We start from the raw sequence: 20,177 nt of genomic DNA on the forward strand, positions 1-20,177 counted from the left end.
GCCCCCCCCCTCCCGCCGCCGCCCAGCCCCGCGTCCTGTGTGGGAGGCGCGGGGGAGCCGGGCCCGCGTCTCGCGGGGAGCCCGTGTCCCCGCTGCCGGCGGCAGTGAGGCCGCCCGAGGGGCCCGCGCTGCTCGGGGCGCCCCGCGGCTCGTCGCCCTGCCCGGCCCCCTCGCTCTGTGCTGCCATGAGCCGCCCTCTGGCAACCGGTAAGGAGCGGGGCGAAGAGCGGCCGCCGGGGCCCAAGCGGGAGCCCCCGGGCGGCTTGAGCGGTGCTGCACGCGGGGAGGAAACCCTCGGTCTAGAGGAACCTGAGAAACTCGGGGCTAGCCCACAAATGAGCGAAATACTGCGGGAAAGTTGCTTTTCTGCCTGAAACTTTGGTGAACTGAGGGCTTTCTGCCTTTCCTGCAGAGCATTAGTAACGTTAATTGATTGGCCTTTGAGATGTGTAAGATCTGCACAACCAGTCTGGAATTGGTCCCTGGGTCAGGAATTTCGTGCCCCCAGTGTCAGGGGCAAGGGATGAACAGCAAAGTACCAGAGTTATTGCAGTTTGCAGTTTAAAAGGTGGCTGCGGTTTTGGTGGAACTTAAGTTGAATGTATAATGTGATAAAGCCTGGACATGTGCTAACAACTGTGAAATAATTCACACTTGAATACTACTTTTTTTTTTTTTTTCAGGCACTTTAAACAAGCTACTTCAGGTGAATTCTTGACACTGTTATGACCAGACTTAATATAAACTGTTATTGCAACAAATTATTAACAGTGCGTAAGGAGTGTGATGGAGATGTTTGGAGCACCATTGCATGGTGCCCTTGGAAATGCTTTTCTTCCTCCTCAGAAAAGCATGCGTGGGGAAACCGAGTGWTTAGAGAAGCATCATGTACTTATGAATGTGTTTCTTACAGCAGCAAAGATTAATGTAGAAACTATAGCGATGATAAATGAGTATGATTAGGTATCCACAGAGGATTAGACAGGTGTTCCTACTTCCACTTTCTCATAAGAGAAATAATATGCTATTAATTCCACACTTCCTGCTCTTCACTGTTGGACTACATTTTAATGGTAGAAGAACAAAAAAGTGATTTTGATTTTACTGGTGTCAAAATCATTATACTGAGACCCCCAAGATGTAATCTCTTTATTGCTGTATTGCTATTATTGCTRTTATTTTCTGCCAAGACAGTTCCTTTGCTGGAACATCTGGTGCAATTACTTTCAGGTAGGACGTCGCTTAGATGGATGGCTCATCTTGGAAAATAGGCACCAGGAGCATAGGGGCTAATGAGTATTTTTCCAGTGTTCCTGAAGAAAATAAATAGGGGAAGATATGGTGTTCTGGATATTTTTTTTTTTTTTCTTCCTTAATAGATGTATGAAGTTCAAAACTATTTTAAAAAGTTGACTAAACTTCCCTTTAGATTTTTTACCACTCACATGATGTTGTAATGTCTGACCAGTCAGCAGTCAAAATCCTTGGTAAGTCTGCAACGTTGCCAAGTTTTCTCTGAAGTGAACTGCTGTGAAAGTGTATTAAGCACTTTTTTTTTTTTTTTTTTTTTGTAGGGTAGTAGAGGCCCTTAAATCTTTGTGTTTTCTAGAAAACATCTTGACATTCTAGAAGGTCCTGGACATTCACCTTCATGGAAAGAATGAGTTGCTTGTAGTTGGGGGACTTCCATGAAGTTGAAGGCTTTTACTTTCTACCACTAGTTAATCCCATAGCAGAACTGTGGGGTTTGTGTTTGTTCTTGCTGCTGCTGTTATTTGTTTGTCTTTTCCCTTTACTAGTTTGGTTTGATTATGGCAAGTTACTCTGAGTATAATGTGACTTCTACTTAGGCAATAGGCAGATGTAAGCAAATCAGCATTACGCTTGCGTTGCATCAGCTTGTTCTTGCTCCAGGGAGAAGAAATAGTGAAAGCAGACTCTGTAGTTAAAGCTTAGAAGCACCAATACTGTACACAATGTAAACTGAAAGTTACTCTATGGATTTCGATATTTTGAAGAAGGGGAAATTATTGCAAACCAAGTGGACCAGTGTTTCTGAGTAATTTGTTGAAATGGTCTTCTTAAGAAATTGAAATGCACTTCTAAAAGTGTGTTCTAGCCTGAGAAAGGGTTAATGTTCTACCTCTGTCTTCCCTATGAATTTTTTTTTGTTGAAAAATAAAAATCATTCAGAAATTGAAATGCAAGTTGTATAGCATTTAAGCCATAAATCTTAGTGCACTTAAAGAGAGTGGAATAAAAACCAAAAATCTTACGCTTGAGAAGTTTATATTTCAGATAAACTGCCAAATCTGGTGTGACACAGGATATAAAATAAGCAAGAATGAACTTGACTTTAAAACCCTGGAATTCAACCTGTGCCATCTTTGGAAGCTGTTAAGTATTCTTACAATATTCTCCTGTATTTTCCCTCTAACTCTGAAATTCAAGTTTTTGTTTTGCTTTATGTTTGAGGGGAAGCACAACTTTTCCTGCTGAGTATTCTCAAGTTCTTGTCAAGTTAACTTCKTGCAGTCTAGGAAAGAATTTCCTCATGTGCTTCTGTGGGGCTGCTGTCTGGGCAAAACAGGCACTTGGGGTATCTTTTTTTTGCCCTCTTTTCTTGAAAGTCATTGAGTCATGAATTTAAGATGTTCTTTTTCTGTCTTCTATTTTCTTCTCCTTGCCCAGAATAAAGCTAGGATTTGAGGGGAAAAAAAGTGTCTGACAATCAGATATGACTCTTCTTTCTGGGCACAGATTATCCCATATGTTGGGTCATTAAGTTGCCCAAGAAATCTTTGTTAATCACTGAGCTTTGCAACTTCTCCAGGCCTAAGAGAAACCAAATTTCTTCATAAGTAACAAGGCTTTTAATCTCCTGTCCGTGTCTTCCCTCTACCAAATGCCAATTTTGTACTGAGCAGCCAGCAGTAACCAGCTGTTGGGCTAGTGGTGTGTGCTCAAAGCATTCCTCTTGCTCTTGAGTTAGCTTCTGTGCTTGCAGTCGTGAGGTTGGAGTCCTGAACCACGCTATGGTGGTGTGGTAGGTAGTATGGGAGTGGCATCCTTTATGTGTCTTGGAGAGGACAAAGATGCTGCTTTGAAGCCTTGGTGGGGACCTTTTGACCTTAAATACAATCATCTCGGAGTGGCTGGTGWGGCTGCTGCTTCCTCAAGAGAAAGGTGTGTTATGGTTGCCTGATGAGACCCTCCCTCATTCTCTTTCCCTCTGGTTGAAAAAAATCTCCGCAGAATTTCAGGAGTGTTTTTGGCAGACCAGTCTGTAACACTGCCAAAGAGCAGACAAATGTGGCATGTGCAGTGCTTTCCAGTACTGCCAATATATGCCTCTGTSCTGAGCTCTGGTGGATCAGTCTTTGGCCTGTACTGATGCTCCTAAAACCGCAAATCTCTTAGGTCACAGACCATCTGTTTAATAAGAAATTGTGTCCTTAGTTGACTTAAATTTACTGTTAGAGAAATGGTTGGGCAGGACTGCTGACAGAAGGAAAGAGTTGAAAGGTTTGGACAGGAATGATGGTGGGAAAGGAGAGTGGTTGCTTTCTGAGTGACATCCACCGTTGTTCTGTTTTACCTCCATCGTGTCTGAGAAAGATGAAATTTGTGTTCAAGTAATACAAAAGTTTTGAAGGACCAAGAAATGTCCATAGTTGTCCTTAGTGTCCTTTGGGCACAAAGGCCATTTTAAGGAACTGGATAGAGAAGGAGCATAAAAATCACRATAGCCTTGTTCCTTGGGCTCCTTTCGTCTTGAACTAAATTCTCTGTCCCTTCTCTTTCTGTCCTTGTTGATCTTTTGCTATGCCTGGCTTTCAAATCCTGTCAGCCAGGGGCACGGTAGTGCTTTTGCAGGCAGATATTGAAGAGATGGTCACCAAACAGGTTCACTTCTCTCATGAAGTGACAATGAAATAAGAAAGTTGGCCAGATGCTGGGGATCCTTTTTTTTTTAATTTTAATTTTTTATTTTTTTTAACCTTAAGATCTGCCTGGGAAAACTCTCTTGCGTTGCTGGTGCCGCTGCTGTTRGTTACAGCAGTCATAGCTGCTGCCAGCCTTCTTCATAGCAGCATCAGCGGTGTCTGATGTGAGCATACGTCTGTTTGACCCTTTCTGTCAGTGGACACAGACAAGTGTGATTTCAGTAAAGAAGCTCTTGTGGGGAGAAAACAAACCCCAATATAGTTGGGGACTTGTAGGTTGAGTTTAGTTGGTGAGGAGGCGAGGTCAGTTAGCCTGAGGTCAGTTAGCATGACTTTTGAGGGCATTCACACACCTAATTCTGAGTAGCTTCCTTGGACCTGATTTTGAGTGGTCCTTGACTTCTATTTTCCCCAGCCTGGAAGGTGTTATCTGGAAGAGTGCTGGCTGGCCTGAATCCAGACTGTGGTACTCATGGAAGTGCTGGAACAGACTCCTGACTCCGCCTTCTTTTACAGTAGTGGGCTGGTGGGAGGCATGGCCTCTGGATATAGATTCCTTTGCATCTGGCTCAGAGGGGAAATGGCAGCAGTTACAGGCTCTTGGTTTCTCTTTGCAGCTCACTTGTCTTCAGTTATGTGTTTTGATTTGCCCCTGGCAAGTTTTCCACTGCCTGCAGCTTATCTGGGCTGATAGCGAATAACTGTKGAGGAAGCACAATAGCTGTTCCTCTTCATGGCAGATGGCCAGGCCTGAATGGCACAAGGCAGAGCAACATGCAGCACCTGCGGGCAGCACAGGGAAAGAGCTGGTGCAGAGACCCAGAATTGCCCCTGGGTGGGGCAGAACTTGGTCTCTTCACATTTCAATGAATGGTCAAATGCAATCAGCTCTAGGTTGACCAGCAGACACTATGCCCAGTGTGAGAGTAGTACATATTTTCAACCTTTTGCATCCCATCAGTTTCTCCTACTTAGCAGGCTTATCAGAAAGGATTGTTTGCAAACTTTCCCCAGCGGGCAACACCGCTTAAATCTTTTTTTTCCCCAAAGAGGAATAGGCAGAATTTTGGCAGATCTGAGGAACTAAGCAAAATTTAGCAGTGAATATGTGTCTTCCACCATAGCTGGTAGAAATTTCAGGTGCTCTGTGGGACTTGAATGTGGGGGTTTTGTTTTTTGGGTTTTTTTTGTGTTTTTTATGACTAGATGTGTCTAGTAAAGCAGGACTTTCATATCATTAAATGTACTGCCATGCAGGAGTTAGCTTTATAACTTCTGCCAAGATTTAAWTCATAATATTCAGATGTATAATTWAAAAAAAAAAAAAGTACTTGGAATGGTAAAGCATTGAACTAGGGCACTCAGTARAATGAAAGGAAAACTAAACATTCAGATTTTATAATCACCTGGACTGCATTGGGAAGGATTGTTGCTGCAGGTTGGTAAATATAAATTTTCTTTTACTCCTTTTGCTTCTGAACTTTTGTTACTTCTGCAATATTTAAAAGACTTTTCAGCACTTAGTAGTAAAAATAGCATTATGGTGGTATCTCAAGTAAGATGTGCATAACTTGCAGAGTGGAAGGGATCAGAACAGATGCTCATAACTGCCTGTTACTCAGATTGTCAGGTGTTTATCTGGAGCCCAGCCYCATAGAAGATCTTTTCCATTAGTGTCTCAGGGGAGCAGTCTCTAATTACAGTTGAAGGAGGAAAAACATGGACAGGAGATGAAAATCCCTTGGTATTAATGAGCAAATCTGGATTCCCTTAGAGCTAGAGAACTGGTGAAGCAGAGCGACTTTCTCTGGGTAATTTCCTAAACTAGGAACAGTCAGGTGAGGCAGTCACGRTGGCGTTTGGTTTTCATAGCTTGCATTTAGTTTATTAATACTGGTTGCTTCTAGAAGTTACCTGAGGAATTTAAGGTCCTTATGGGGGTATTCAGGCTAGGTTAATGGTAGCCTTGGCTGGCACAGCAGTTGAAGGCTGTCTCGCATCTCTCTTTCCTTGGGAAGCCAGGTCCATCTGACTGTTTGGTAGCTTGTCATAATTGTATTTTCTTGAGGCAGCTGAAAGCTTGTGTGGAAGGGGGAAAGTCTTTCTGAATGCTTTAATATGATCTGTATTCTAAACATTTTACAGATATCATACAGTTCTGGCKATTATTTCCTCAGTGTTTTACAGGGATTTTTTTTTTATTCCATCTCACTTGRAACAATGGGATCAGTATTAAAGTTTATGGCAGTAAACCCCTTGCCCAACTGAAACAAGTGAAAATGTGTCCATGAACACATGTTCCCGTGAACCTGTTCACATGGGTAATCATGTAAATTCAGGAAATCAAGTGGAATACAGCCTTATAGAAGTTTTCATGTGAACACCTGGAAAACAAGTGTCCATTTAGGAAACTAATCGGGCTCAACCACATACTCTGCTACTAGTTGAGACAGCTTAATACTTCGCATAGTTTTAGAAATGGTGAGTGCAGAGTACTGGCGTGTCTTCTAATTCATATAAAACTGTGTGCTTTTTGGATGTGACTTCACTGGGTCAGACATCTATTTGTTGAAACATCAACTTGCTATTTAAAGAAACTGACACAAGTGAACACTGGGTGTAAGCAGCAAGCCAGCAAGTTTGGCATGTACATTTGGTGCCTTTCTGGAGTCGGAGTTCAACTTGTTCATCAGTGACCTGGACGAGGGCACAGAGGGCACCCTGAGCAAGTTTGCAGACAAAACCAAGCTGGGTGAAGGGAACGACAATTTGGAGAGGTGTGCTGCCATCCAGAGGGACCTGGACAGACTGGAGAGTTGGGCAGAGAGGAACCTCATGAGGTTCRATARGAACAAGTGCAGGGTCCTGCACCTGGGGAGGAATAACCCCAGGCACCAGTACAGATTAGGGGTCGACCTGCTGGRAAGCASCTCCACRGAGAGGGACCTGGGAGTCCTGGTTGACACTAAGTTAACCATGAGGCAGCAGTGCCCTCGTGGCCAAGAAGGCCAATGGGATCCTGGCCTGCATCAGGAGGAGTGTTGCCAGCAGGTCAAGGGAGGGGATCCTGCCCGTCTACTCAGCCCTATTGAGGTCATGCCTGGAGTATTGGGTGCAGTTCGGGGCTCCCCAGTATAAGAGGAATGTGGAGCTTGTAGACAGGAGTTCAGTGGAGGGCAACCAAGATCATTAAGGGACTGGAACATCACTCACATGAGGAGAGACTGAGTGAATTGGGCCTCTTTTCTCTGGMGAAGAGAAGGCTGAGAGGGGATCTGATTAATATGTATAAGTTTATGAAGGGGAAATGTATGGAGGAAGGGGCTAAGCTCTTCTCAGTGGTGGCCAGTGATAGGACAAGGGGCAGTGGGCACAAGTTGAAACACAGGMAGTTCCATCTCCAKGTGAGGAGGAACTCCTTTCCTRTGAGGGTGACAGATCCCTGGCACCGGCTGCCCAGGGAGGCTGTGGAGTCTCCTTCTCTGGAGGTCTTCCAAACCCGCCTGGATGCCTCCCTGTGCCCCGTGCTCTGGGTGTCCCTGCTGGAGCAGGGGGTTGGACTAGATKATCTCTAGAGGTCCCTTCCAACCTTAACCATTCTGTGATTGAGTTCTCCTAGCAAATATAGCACTTCAGTGCCTTCAAGGTGCTGTTTCCCTGCCATCAGCTGAGTACTCTGCAAGTAGGCAAAACTCCTTCAGGAAATAAGGGTCCAAGGGAAGCTGAACTTGGCTGGTCTGTCGRTAGACAATCTGGGGACTGACTGTTAAGATAAAAGCAAACCAGTCTCAAGAAACTAAGTTTCAAGCCACAAAGCTGTGATTCAGAAATGCCGATAAGAGAGAATTTCAGTGGCTGAAAGGTYTAGCTCTAGGACCTGAGCTGGCCCAAATGCTGTCACAGTATCAAGTAAGACTGTGTCCTGTGGAATGCAGAGTTGGCCTGAAATCCCATGTGCCTTCCCCCCATAAAAGCAAAAGCTTTGTGGGATTCAAGTGTAATAAATTTGTTTTGAATTTGAATAGACACTGTAGTGCCATCTTGGAACTATGCCCAGAAAACATCTATAGTCTGTCAGTTATTTAAAGTATCCCTACAAATCAACATAATGGCCAGACTTTCTTTAGGTGTTTGGTGTGGACATGTGTTGTTTGATATAAATGAAAGGTATGATACCTTGCAACTGGGACACTTGTATTTTTGCGTTATAGAAGAACTCTGAAATTCCCCAAGTATAAACATATTCCGAAATAATGAGGCTGAACCCCATATAGGCTGGGAGAGCTTCGACTCTGCAACATCAAATTGTGCTCTATAAAAAGCATCAGTGCTACAGGGCACCCAATTGCTAGAGAGTTTAACAGAGATGTCCACCTCTGGATGCGCTAGAACTGCACCAATGAACAGCCCCCATCATTTTGGATGAGGTATTGATTAAGCAGCATGTGAAAAACTTTTTTTCAGATTTTTAGCATTTTGTGTCAACTTTCTGGGAGAGAGGATTTTATTTATCCTTTTCAAAAGGCTTTGTTGTCACTTTTTTTTTTTCAAGTAATATGGAATAGGTTGTGTGATTTGGTCCAATGCTGCCTACAAGCAGATTCCTTTATCTCTTCCCTTGCACTCTGTGCTTGAAAAGGCTTTGTCTGTACTTGATGATTTAAGGATCAGAGGGACGTTGCTTGTACAGAACCTTATTGGAGCTTGCTGGAAATGGCAGCCTTCACTGGGACTCTTTTTATCTCTCCTTCTCTTAGTGTGGCAGAGGGATATATGTTTTTTGATTGCTTGTTTCTTTTTAAGTCATGCCAATAAGTCTACTTAGAACAATTTATATAATCAGAAAACAGTAATGCTGGTAAAATAATGCCATCTGTCAGACACTGGCTGCTCGTAGGGGTGTTCCCTGGTTTCCTAAATGCCGGGTGTAGTCAGACATGTGAAGTTTGTCCCGTCTCAAAACTTCTGGGTTAATGTCTTTCAGGTCTGTGGGGTGGTGCTCGTGCAATTGGTAAAGATGCAATTGATTTCCGTATGGGCTTGTGGRATATGTCATCTCCCTGCACTCTTGTATTATATTGAGTCTCTCTCCGAGTTGTCTTGTGCGCTGTTGTAGCGTGGGAGTGTATCAAGGTTATGACCTGAATGTTTTTCCTCACCTAGAAATCATACGCTGCCATTCYTCTGGGCAAAATGAGATGTCTTTCTCCGGGAGACCAACCAAGGCATCTCGGGGCAACAAAAATATCTACTATTAGTTGCAGTTTTTTGGCAGTTGGCACCTTGACCCATAATACAGAAACTTCCCTGGAATGGAGGGAAAGGTGCAGAGGATGATTTCTGACGTACATAATTATTTGCCTAGTGAAAGGAGAATAGAACAAATTGCTTAAGGCCTGGGTGTGGTGGGCTGCTATCCTACCCGTGCTCATTATGAGTAGATTTCTCTCTGATCTACTAAAGCTGACCTCCAAAAACTGGTAATGACTTGTCTTGCACAAATGCTTTGTGGATGTAGTGAACTACAAGCTGAACAGCTCAACTTGACCCATGWGGTGTAGGAAATCCCTCTGCTTTACTTGCGTGGGAAATTGGAGAGCAGATGGATGTGAAAACCCCAGGCAGGCAATCTTTTAAACTCCCTGCTTGGTCACTTCTCCCAAGGTACTTAGTTTAAGCGTAAAGGCAGAGCTTATCTGTGGGAGCCGGTGTCTCGCTTGAGTAATTGGTCCCAACATATTGGGAGGCTGTAAATGTTGGGGCCATCTGTGTGTCAAACTTAGCCAGGGTGCTGACTTTCTTCTCTTTCAGAGCACTTCTCTTCCGTTCCATAGTTCAGTCCATTCTTAAAATGAACTTTAAGACTGGGGACATTCTGACTCATGCACACCTTATTTAGGAATGAACTGAAGTTATCCTTGTTTGAAAGCAACTGTTGTAACTCATGTTCTTTTAAATCAATTGAGTATAATTCAGTTGGATCTCATTCATATTTTATTGTAGAAGCCAAGCATGAAAGCTATTATTTATTACATAGGAGACCTTTCTTCACTTTCTCATATCTCTCCAGTCTGCTCTGGTGAAGCAATTCTAAAAAGCTGTTTTGTTAAAGCAGTTGTGCTGGAAATCACATAATCAAGGTAATGATTTAACTTGACAATTTAACAACATATGGTATATCTCCACAGGACCATACCTCTTCTCTTCATCCCAGATACACAGATACCCCTTGCGGATGTTTGACTTCTGAAATAGCCTCTCACTTGACTTACGTGATAGAAATTTAATGGTARAAGTTGCCTTTGTAGTAGGAATCATCAGTGTTCTGCACTGCAGGATAAAATTCTGAATTTTAGTTAGTGGAACAATTTGACATGAACAGCAGTGCAGTTTTCATAAAACCATCTCAAGAATACAGTAAAGCAGATGTGCATGGCCAGTTTTCTGTTGTGATGCTSCAGTAGCTTATTCATGTCATGATTTTCTGTGGGGACGGCTTGGGGTTTTGCTGACAGTAATTAAAATGAAGAGGAAATTATCCTTAAACTATACAGGTCTCAAAGCTGCTGCTTCTGCTAATGTAAGTTTTGTGTCCTGATTACAGGGTTGGATGCTAACTAATCATGGCAATAGCTTTGAAAAGTTGAGTGGGTTCTTGGCTAGTTTAGAAGAAGCTGAACTTCCTTGGCTGGTGCAACTGGAATAGTACTAGCTCATGGCTGCAGTATGTCAGGCTTGAGCAGCAAATGAGATTTAAAGCAAAGACCTCTAGTTTTCCATGGCATGTGCTGCTCTGTGCCAAGGCGGAAGGTGTGTTGGGTGGTGAGCGCCCCAGCTTTGCAGGAGAGGTGGTTGGTGCTGTCTGAAATGTTGGTCCTAGAGCTCCTGCTCTGTAGGGGAGCAGGAGTCTTCTGAGGATAGTTCTCAGTAAGACTTCTTTCAAATTGATCTGATCACTTGGCTCCTTCTAGTGAGCTTCAAAAGAAGCCCAACTTGTTTTCCATTGTTGTTTCCTTCCGCTCTGGCCTTCCTATAGGGTGGCAGCTAAAGGTGGATGTACGAGGAGCAAAGGAATCAGCTCCTTTAGTAAGCACCTCTGTTCTAATGGTCTTCATTGGCCGGTGGGAAGAATAAATAATTTCCCAAATGATGTTTTTGGCAGAGCAGGCAGAATATCTGGAGACAGCTGTCTCAATTCCCTGTATAGGGAATCTGAAAAAGACACCCAAGGCCTCCACTAGGGTACAGGAACTGATCCCTGCCAGTGGCTGATGGCTTTTTGTTGGAGATGTGAAACTAAGAACGGCCTTGTAACCCTGCGGCGTTTGTGCCTTGGTTTTAATATCAAAGCGTGTGAATGATATGAATGGAGCTCTTGTTGTCTGAATCAATTTTAGTAAAACTATGAAAGCGTATATCCTGCAAACAAGCTTTCCTGGAAATGCTGCCCAAAATAGGGTGTTTGTGGTGCTGAGAAGATGCCTCRCACCACTCACTAACTGCAGTTGATGTCAATGGTTTGGACAGATATTATGGACATCTCTTCTGTGTTTTCAGTGCTGTTCTAGATGACAACAGCTTCATTGTCTCASATCTTAAGTCTCTCCACACCACTTTATCTTCTGGAGTTGCCAGGTAGTTACCAGCTGCAAAACATGATTCAATTTCATATTTAGAAGGGCAAAAATGACTTTGTGGTGAATGCAAAACCAGCTTCTGATGTGGCTGCTTTGTTTTGAATGTGAAGAAAGTGAGTTCTTTCTCAGTCTTATCCCTGTTTTCTCCTTAGTTCCTGTAGCAGCATCTTGGTAGCTGTGTAAGGCTTTCCATTGAGAACTTGAGACCTGTTACCTGTTCTCTCCCAGCTGATGTAACATGGGAGACTTCAGCCATGGCTTCTGAATGCTTTAAAACTTTCTTTTCGGGCAGAAGAAACCTGCTATGTCCATTCTTGGAGCCTGCATTACTGACAKGAGTGATGTGGGTCATTGCGTTTGTTTCAAGGCAGAAAGGAAGCATCAAAAGCCTGGGGAGGAGGTTAGCTGTGCAAAGCATAGCTAAATCACTGCAACAAAACGTGGAATATGAATGTGTTTCAGCAGGTTTTCTCAGAAGATCCATGTGCCAATCTAGTGTCATTTTAAGAATCCACTTTATGTAATTGCACTAGACCTGGTGCCYAGTTCTTAATCTCTAGAAGACCCTAACTGAAACTTCTGAACAGAACTGCAAAATAGCCTTATGATTGAGTGGAATAGCAGTGATGCTGTTTCTCTTATGTAATATGCTTCCAAGAGGTAGAAATTGTGTTGCTGAATTTTTCTTGGAAAAATTCAATAGAATGACAAGTAACAAAATATCCAAAAATCTGGAAATGAAGGAATTCAAAATGAAGTAATACAAAATGCATATCAAGTAAGGAGTTTCATAAGTTTGCGTATGCCTTAAAGAGTAGAACGAGGAACAACAGTTTTAAACAARCTTAGTAACCAGAAATATCCAGCAGCAGCACTTCTGCAATACTGAATGTAGACCTAGTGCAGAGAGAAATGCTATTACCATAAAATACCTGGCGTCATCAGCCCTCTGCCTTCCCAAACTGAATCTGCACAAACACGCAGTGTGAACAAGGAGAAATGCACTTTTAATGGGAAATCGTATACCATGAATCACTGTCTAAATCGAATAGAGTGAAAAGAATTTTAAAACTTGGTATACTGTCTGTGTGTGTTGGGACTTCTCAATCTTGAGATCTTTCTGAAGCCAAGGACACCTGTAGTCAAGACTCTGGTGGAGGAGGAGAAAGCTGGTCTGGCAGAAAGAGTGCCTGGTGCTTGTATGTGTGCAYGTGTACAGCTGTCTCGTGAAGCTGCCCTTCTCTAGTAAGGTTGCCTGAGAATGGAGGGCAGCTTTCTGGGTGCTGCACGTACAGCTGCGTGGTTTCCCCCTGAGGTGCAGTGTGGTGACTTTCACAGGAGAATTATATACCAAGCTTTATATTCTCTTGTAGCATCATCTCATGTTTTAGGTGGAGAAGATGAAAAGCTGTTTCCAGGCATGTGGTTATAGTGCCATCTTAAAGAGCTCGCAGTTCACTGAATCACAGAATGGTTAAGGTTGGAAGGGACCTCTAGAGATCATCTAGTCCAACCTTCCTGCTCCAGCAGGCACACCTAGAGCATGGGGCACAGGGCGGCATCCAGGCGGGTTTTGAAGACCTCCAGAGTAGGAGACTCCAYAACCTCCCTGGGCAGCTTGTGCCACTGCTCTGTCTCCCTCACAGTAAAGAAGTTTCTCCTCACCTGGAGATGAAACTTCTTGTGCTCCAGCTTGTGGCCATTACCCCTTGTCCTATCGCTGGCCACCAATGAAAACAGCTTGTCCCCTTCCTCCCTGCATTCTCGTTTCCTGAACTTATACACATTAATCAGATCCCCTCTSAGCCGTCTCTTCTCCAGAGAAAACAGGCCCAGCTCACTCAGCCTCTCCTCATACGGGAGATGTTCCATTCCCTTAATCATCTTGGTTGCCCTTCTCTGGACCCTCTCTAGGAGCTCCACGTCCCTCCTATACTGGGGTGCCCAGAACTGAACACAGTACTCCAGGTGCGGCCTCACCAGAGCTGAGTAGAGGGGCAGAATCACCTCCCTTGACCTGCTGGCAACGCTCCTCCTGATGCAGGCCAGCATCCCATTGGCCTTCTTGCCCACGAGGGCACACTGCTGCCTCATGGTTAACTTAGTGTCAGCCAGGATTCCCAGGTCCCTCTCCGTGGAGCTGCTTTCCAGCAGGTCGACCCCTAATCTGTACTGATGCCTGGGGTTATTCCTCCCCAGGTGCAGGACCCTGCACTTGTCCTTGTTGAACCTCATGAGGTTCCTCTGTGCAGTCTCCAGCCTGTCCAGGTCCCTCTGGATGGCAGCACAGYCCTCCGGAGTGTCGGCCACTCYACCCAGCTTGGTKTYRTCTGCAAACTTGCTCAGGGTGCCCTCTGTGCCCTCGTCCAGGTCAYTGATGAACAARTTGAACAGCACCGGACCCAGTACTGACCCCTGGGGGACACCACTGGYCACAGGCCTCCAACTGGACTCGGCCCCATTTATCACCACCCTCTGAGCTCTGATTCTTTCTGTTCTATTCTGTTCTTTCTGTTCTATTCATTAAACTCGCTGGAAGCAGTATTTTTGGTAGCTGTATGCCATATTGTTTAAAAAAAAAAAAACTTTTCAGACCAACCAAGCAATATAATTCATATTCTCTTACAGTTTTCTCTTACAGTTACAGTTTTACGCTAGGAGATGAACACACACAGATCTGGGATTCTTCTGGCACTTGAATAACTTCTGTGCTGTATAACTTCTGGGGGAAAAAGATGTTTGCAGCTGAAGGGTCTCCCAAGTGCAGAGAAACTGGAAATGTCTGACCGTTCCCCTCAGAGGGCTTTTAATTTGAAAGCCTGGTAAAAATACAGCATGTTGTTAACTGTTGGTCACTAGAGGTGATGGGATAGGAGAAAGATGGTAGGAGTGAACTATGGTGGACTAAAGTTGCTGTAGGTTTAAAAGGAAATCATTAAAAAAAAAAAAATAGGAAAAAGGGAAAGTTTCTCTCTTCACTGGAATCTCTGTATTTGTCTATAAACAACTCTGATTAAAGCCCTAAATCSTACTGCTTTTGACAGGCAGGTGGCTTCAAAACGCTGAGTGCTGCTGGCTTTCAGCGAAGCGCCGTGCGCTGCGGCTCTGCCTGGGGCTGGGCTGGGCAACTGCTTCTCCTCGGGCTTCGGTTTATGTGGYGGATTTCCTCTGAACTGTAAATGTCCTCTCAACTCTCCAACACCTGTAAGGGTATTCCTAAATGTTCAGAAAAAAATAGAAATGTACAGTGGCAGCCAAGCCTGAGCTGGTGAAATAAATTTGCAGTTATTTTTGACTAACTGTTTAAAGAGACTRGCAACTATTGGTTAAAGTAATTCGAGTTCTGTGGCAGGGGGATATGGAGACTGTTTCTTTTAATGTCCCAAATATCTTGATTTGAACTATCTGGGTTTCTTTGCAATTCACAAGTGCTGTCTTTTCAAGCTTGTTCCTCGGTTTTTATGAATTCTCTAATAAGCAAGGAATTTTGTGTTATAAAATGCAGAGTAAAACTGAAGTAGCCTTAGCTTTTACAGTTGTTGGCACTTTTTTGAGATAAGCTTAAATATTACAGTAGCTTATCAGTGTGGTCTGCTTGTGACTTTAATTTTGTGGAGAAGAAATAGTATCACTTAATTTCTAACAGTCTCTTTTTCTCCAACAGGAACTGTTCTTATCAGAAGCAGTAATGGCCAGCTAATGCTAGTATCTCAACAAGCAATAGCACGAGCACAGTGCCAGCCACAAAATAAAACCAATGTAAGACCAGCTGTACCTACCAGCACACCTGCAGTCAGAATATGTGCTGTACAGGTAACTTTTCCAACAGCTTTAAAATGAAGTAGCTGCATGTTATGATCTTGTTCTGTTGTGGGTTTTTTTGTTTTTTTTATGTAGTTATACGAGGATCGGGGTGGGGAGGAGGATGTGAAACTCGCAAAAAAATGTTCACCAAGTATCTGAAAAGTTTCTGAACAGACTTCATGGTCAGCATTGCAGTATTTTTTTAACATAAATTTTAACATAAATTTTCTGGTGCACTTTGCTTTTGCAGTATGAAAACATCTCTCGTATGAAGAGAGGCTGAGCGAGCTGGGCCTGTTTTCTCTGGAGAAGAGACGGCTCAGAGGGGATATGATTAATATGTATAAGTTCAGGAAGGGAGAATGCAGGGAGGAAGGGGACAGGCTGTTCTCACTGGTGGCCAGCGATAGGACGAGGGGTAATGGCCACAAGCTGAAACACAAGAAGTTCCGTCTCCAGGTGAGGAGGAACTTCTTTACTGTTAGGGTGACAGAGCAGTGGAACAGGCTGCCCAGGGAGGTTGTGGAGTCTCCTWCTCTGGAGGTCTTCAAAACCCGCCTGGATGCCACCCTGTGCCACATGCTCTAGGTGTGCCTGCTTGAGCAGGAAGGTTGGACTAGATGATCTGTAGAGGWCCCTTCCAACCTTAAATATTCTGAAATATTCTGAAATATTCTGAAAAAACCTGCTGGCAGATATACATGGTATAGTTCCAATTCAGGATTCCTTCTTTTAGGAATGATGACACAGAACTGCCACCTTGAGTTGTTGCAATGGAAAGCAAGGTGCCCCTGCTCGAACAGGGGGATTGGACTGGGTGATCTCTAGAGGTCCCTTCCAACCTCAGCCATTCTGTGATTTGCAGATACCGAGTGAGGCTTAGAATATTTCTGAGCAGTTTCCTGGGTCCCTAGCATGTTCATCTTTTTCCACAAAAAGGAGTCTTTCTGTTTCCTTCTCTTCTTGTAATGTAGTCAGCACTTAAAATAAGAAGGGGAACACACACAAATAAATCTGTGTAGTTTTTGATAACATAATTTAACCTTTTTATTTTGACTAGGAATTGTGTCCAAATGTCTTAATCTATTTTCTCATATAGAATTGGTAGACAGTTTTGTTGAAAAYTGTTTTTAACTATATGGGTTAAATGTGTTATGGGTGGATGTTGTCTTTTTTATTGGACAAAAGTAGTTATTAATTTCATTATTTTATCATTGACTTGTTGGACGATTGTTCTACGCACCCTATTATCTTTATTTGAAGAACTCTGGCACCCCATTACTAAAGAAAGTAATAGCTACTCCTGTGAAAACATTGTCACAAACAACAAATTCTGTGGTTTCTACTGTTCAGCCACCTGCTGTAATACAGGTAGGTGACAACTTCAAATCCCTGTAGAATAACATCTAGCAATGCAGAGAACTGAAGTTTGTGTAGATGCTTTCTTATTATTTYTAACTCTGTTACAACTTTAACAAAGTTTTTATCCTTACAACACATCTCTTTACTAAATGGCCCCTTTTTCCTCTAAATATGTAATTTAATTATGTTTTTGCCAGCTTGTCAAATGATCTGTCTGAGTTAGTGCAGTGTGTACACAGCGTGTACAGCTGTGTACATGCACAGTTACCATTGTACAACGCATATACAATRGTAATAAGCAATGTATAAAATCTGAGTAAAATAAATAGTTCTGAGAACAATTTCCTGTGCATTTGTGTCTTGTGACTGAGCTTCTTTAGGCTGTATCTGAATCTTTTCTGGTGGATGGAGGCTTTATAATGATACTACCCTGTGTGGGTTCCCTGCTACCTCTGAGGAAAAAATGTATTCCAAAGGTATGGCCAGATGGAAGGAACTCGTTCTTCGCTGCTTTCCTCTGTCAAGCTCTTGTTCRCGTGTCTGACCATTTTTCTTTATTCAAATCTGAGGGAAGGTGGTAGCTGARAACTTCTCCAACTAAATTGGACAGACAGGTTCCAAAGTTATGATTGTGCATAGACCATGTCCAGAAATTTCTTATTATTTTAGATGGTGTGTATCGTCTTAGGTCTTATATCTCTTCCCCATACCAGCACAAATGCTTTAGGACTCTTCTTTGCAATCTGCARAGTACGAGAGTTCTGGACACGATTCTTCTTCTGTTCTTAGACCAAGTCCTAGATAAAACGTGTATGATAAAGGAAAATAGCTGCTTTCTTCAGCTAAAGCATTCTGTTCTCCCCTTGATCCAGAAGACAAATTCTGTTTTTCATTTGTGAAAGAGCTTGAATGAGACTTGGYTGTAGCTGTTGACCAAGCCCTCAATAAATACATAGGATCAGTCATTCAGAAGAACACACAAGATATTCTTGACTTGAGGTGTTGGAGGGATGTAGGCACTGACAGCCCTCCCTGACAGCTCTAACAATCTGACTTACCTTCCTGATGCTCTTCTGCATTAGCAACTGAAAGCAATTGCAGGTCTGTCTATGATGTTCTCTCTCCCTCCTCACTGCAAGCATGTATTTTTAGGGTCAAGAGGGAAAACTTGGCCACTTGTTTTTAATATTTTTTCTGTTTTACTTAGAATAGAAAGAACATACCTTTTGCATCTAATGACAGGAACCTGTATCCATTATCCATTTTCACTGTGAAGCATTGGTTTGAAAAACATTTGTTCGTAAACTSTAGGTAGAGAATTTTAGGGTAGACAAGATAGTCATCTGCTACTCTTGCTCTGAGGAGAAGAGATGAAGGTAAAGATTTGTTCTGTTGGGTGGATAAAACTGCCARGGTCCTCACAGTCTAATGTAATAAATATTGAATTTTAATATGCTAATAACTTCACTAAAAAAGCTTGTATTTGCCTTTGTTCTTTATTTTTCTTCTCTACTATCTTAGTTCAATTTGATATAATCAGTTCAACCAATGTTCCCCTGAGGTTTTTGAAGAGGCAGATTTAGCTATACAATCTGTAGCAGTTATAGAGTTAGCTCTAAGCTGCAAGAAATAGAGCTCTGAGAAGAAATATTACTGCTTTTACTGTTTGTTTTTGGTTTTTTTAATGGTTTCTCTAGACCCCTCTTGTTCCTTGTGCTGCGGGGGGTTGTAATATCCATAGAGGTGCCTTGTACAATAAGACTTAGTTAAGTGTCCAGGGATGCACGTTGCACTTACAGGCCTGCTTTGCTCCTGGTGCTGGAAGGATGCAGTTTGTGGGACAGCTGAGAGCAGAGGGAGCTGACAGGTTAGTCTCTTGGGTTGCCAGAAAGCCCTGGGGAAAGAAAGGAAGAGCCATTTTTTTTCTGTCAATTGTTTTATTTGTCCTTCCTAGAAGAACTTGTTGATGTTGCTCTCCTCARTGTTTTGAGGTCCCAGAAAAGGAGCGTGGCTGTGGAGGTGCAACGCCCTCACAAAATGGGAGAGACTGAATAGGAAACAATGTTTAACTTGGTTGTATTTCTGTCATCCTATGCTAAGTGTAACCTGAAACATTACTTCAGGACTTTTTTTAAAAAACAGCAAAAAAAAAAAAAAACCCACCATTTGTTGTCATTCTTGGATGATTGAGCTCTAAGGTTAAAAATAAATAAATGAAAATATGCAAGTATTTTGTCTCATCTCTCTCCCAGATGGGATAGCGAAGTTGCAAAGTATCTAATTAGTATCATGCTGGGGCCCTTTCATTTAGATGCAAAGCTCTGCTCTTGAAATCCCTTCAAAATATGCGGGATTAATGCCATTTTTGTGGTGACTTTCGCCGTTGCTCAAAGTGAGAATGAGAATTGTCAGTAGCGGGAAAGGTTGAGGGCAGGTGACAGGAGCTAATTCCCATATAGTCATCTTCCTGGGAAAAGGGTCCAGCCGCCTTCCTGTTGTTCCCTCTCTCAGCTGATAAAATTCTGTTCTGGCCTCRAAGTGTAAACATAGTGGGAACTGCAGGAGAGGAGCTCCAGCAAGCCGCATGTTTTCAGCTTCTCAAAGCCCACAGCACCGCAGCGTGACAGCTCTGCACTCTGTCCCCTCCAGTCTTCTTCCCCTCCATCTGTTGGCGGGATTCTCGTGCCCAGTTTGCCTCCCTGTGGTCCCAGAGCTGTTGAGCCTCATCCTTGGAAAAGGCCGTGGTGGTGGCAAAGATCCTGCAGAGAGCTATTAAAGTGCCACCGGCAACGCGGGAGCCGCCGCCGCGGCGGCTCTGCTGCCTTCGTGTCAAGCTGGCAGCAGCCAGGGGAGCTCAGGGATGGACCTGCCTCTGGGATGGGAGGGGAAAAAGTGACCAAAGTACCTGTGTTTTGTGCTGGTTTTAAACGTTTGCTTGCTAATTTTCCCTGCCTGGAAAGATTCAAAAGCATTTTGATATTCTACAGACTGCCCAACCGTTTTTTGTTTTATCAGTGATAGGGCAAGTCGGGCTCTTATGCATTATTTTGACTAATGAAATGATCAGGTATTAATTTGTGATTGATGGACTAAACTGTGAGGTTTGAATGCAGTAGGAGTGGGTGGAATCGTGCTGCCCAGCACCTGGAGTTTGGCCTGCAGAACTGGCTTACCTCTCTTTTCAAGTTTTACTGGAAAGGTGCAGATAACATGACATCTACCTGCAGTTTCATCGCTAGCTGCTCTGCTTATTTCCATATCCTACAGCTTCAGTCTTTAGCGTTTTAGCTATCAAATAGAGAGATTGAAAGTTGTGGGGGWTTTTTTTAGAGGCAAAATATTACTCACATTCAATATTCTGATTCTGTGTCAAAAGAGTATTTTTTTCTTTGAGTCTRAAGTGAAAATACTAGTTTTTGTATATACA

General features: G+C 43.2%; 1 protein-coding gene across 1 annotated transcript in view; it reads left to right on the forward strand.

Annotated features, from left to right (window-relative positions):
• TAF4B (TATA-box binding protein associated factor 4b) overlaps nucleotides 1-20,177 on the forward strand; it is an 82,292-nt gene that overhangs the window by 15,564 nt on the left and 46,551 nt on the right. The window contains exons 3-4 of the mRNA XM_026041427.1: nucleotides 15,249-15,397; nucleotides 16,652-16,759. Of these exons, the coding sequence (XP_025897212.1) occupies nucleotides 15,249-15,397; nucleotides 16,652-16,759 (257 nt within the window). The remainder of the gene's footprint in view (nucleotides 1-15,248; nucleotides 15,398-16,651; nucleotides 16,760-20,177) is intronic.

This window comes from Nothoprocta perdicaria, unplaced genomic scaffold (assembly GCF_003342845.1).
Source record: "Nothoprocta perdicaria isolate Ctin4 unplaced genomic scaffold, notPer1 scaffold_284, whole genome shotgun sequence".
In the NCBI taxonomy this organism is placed as follows: domain Eukaryota; kingdom Metazoa; phylum Chordata; class Aves; order Tinamiformes; family Tinamidae; genus Nothoprocta; species Nothoprocta perdicaria.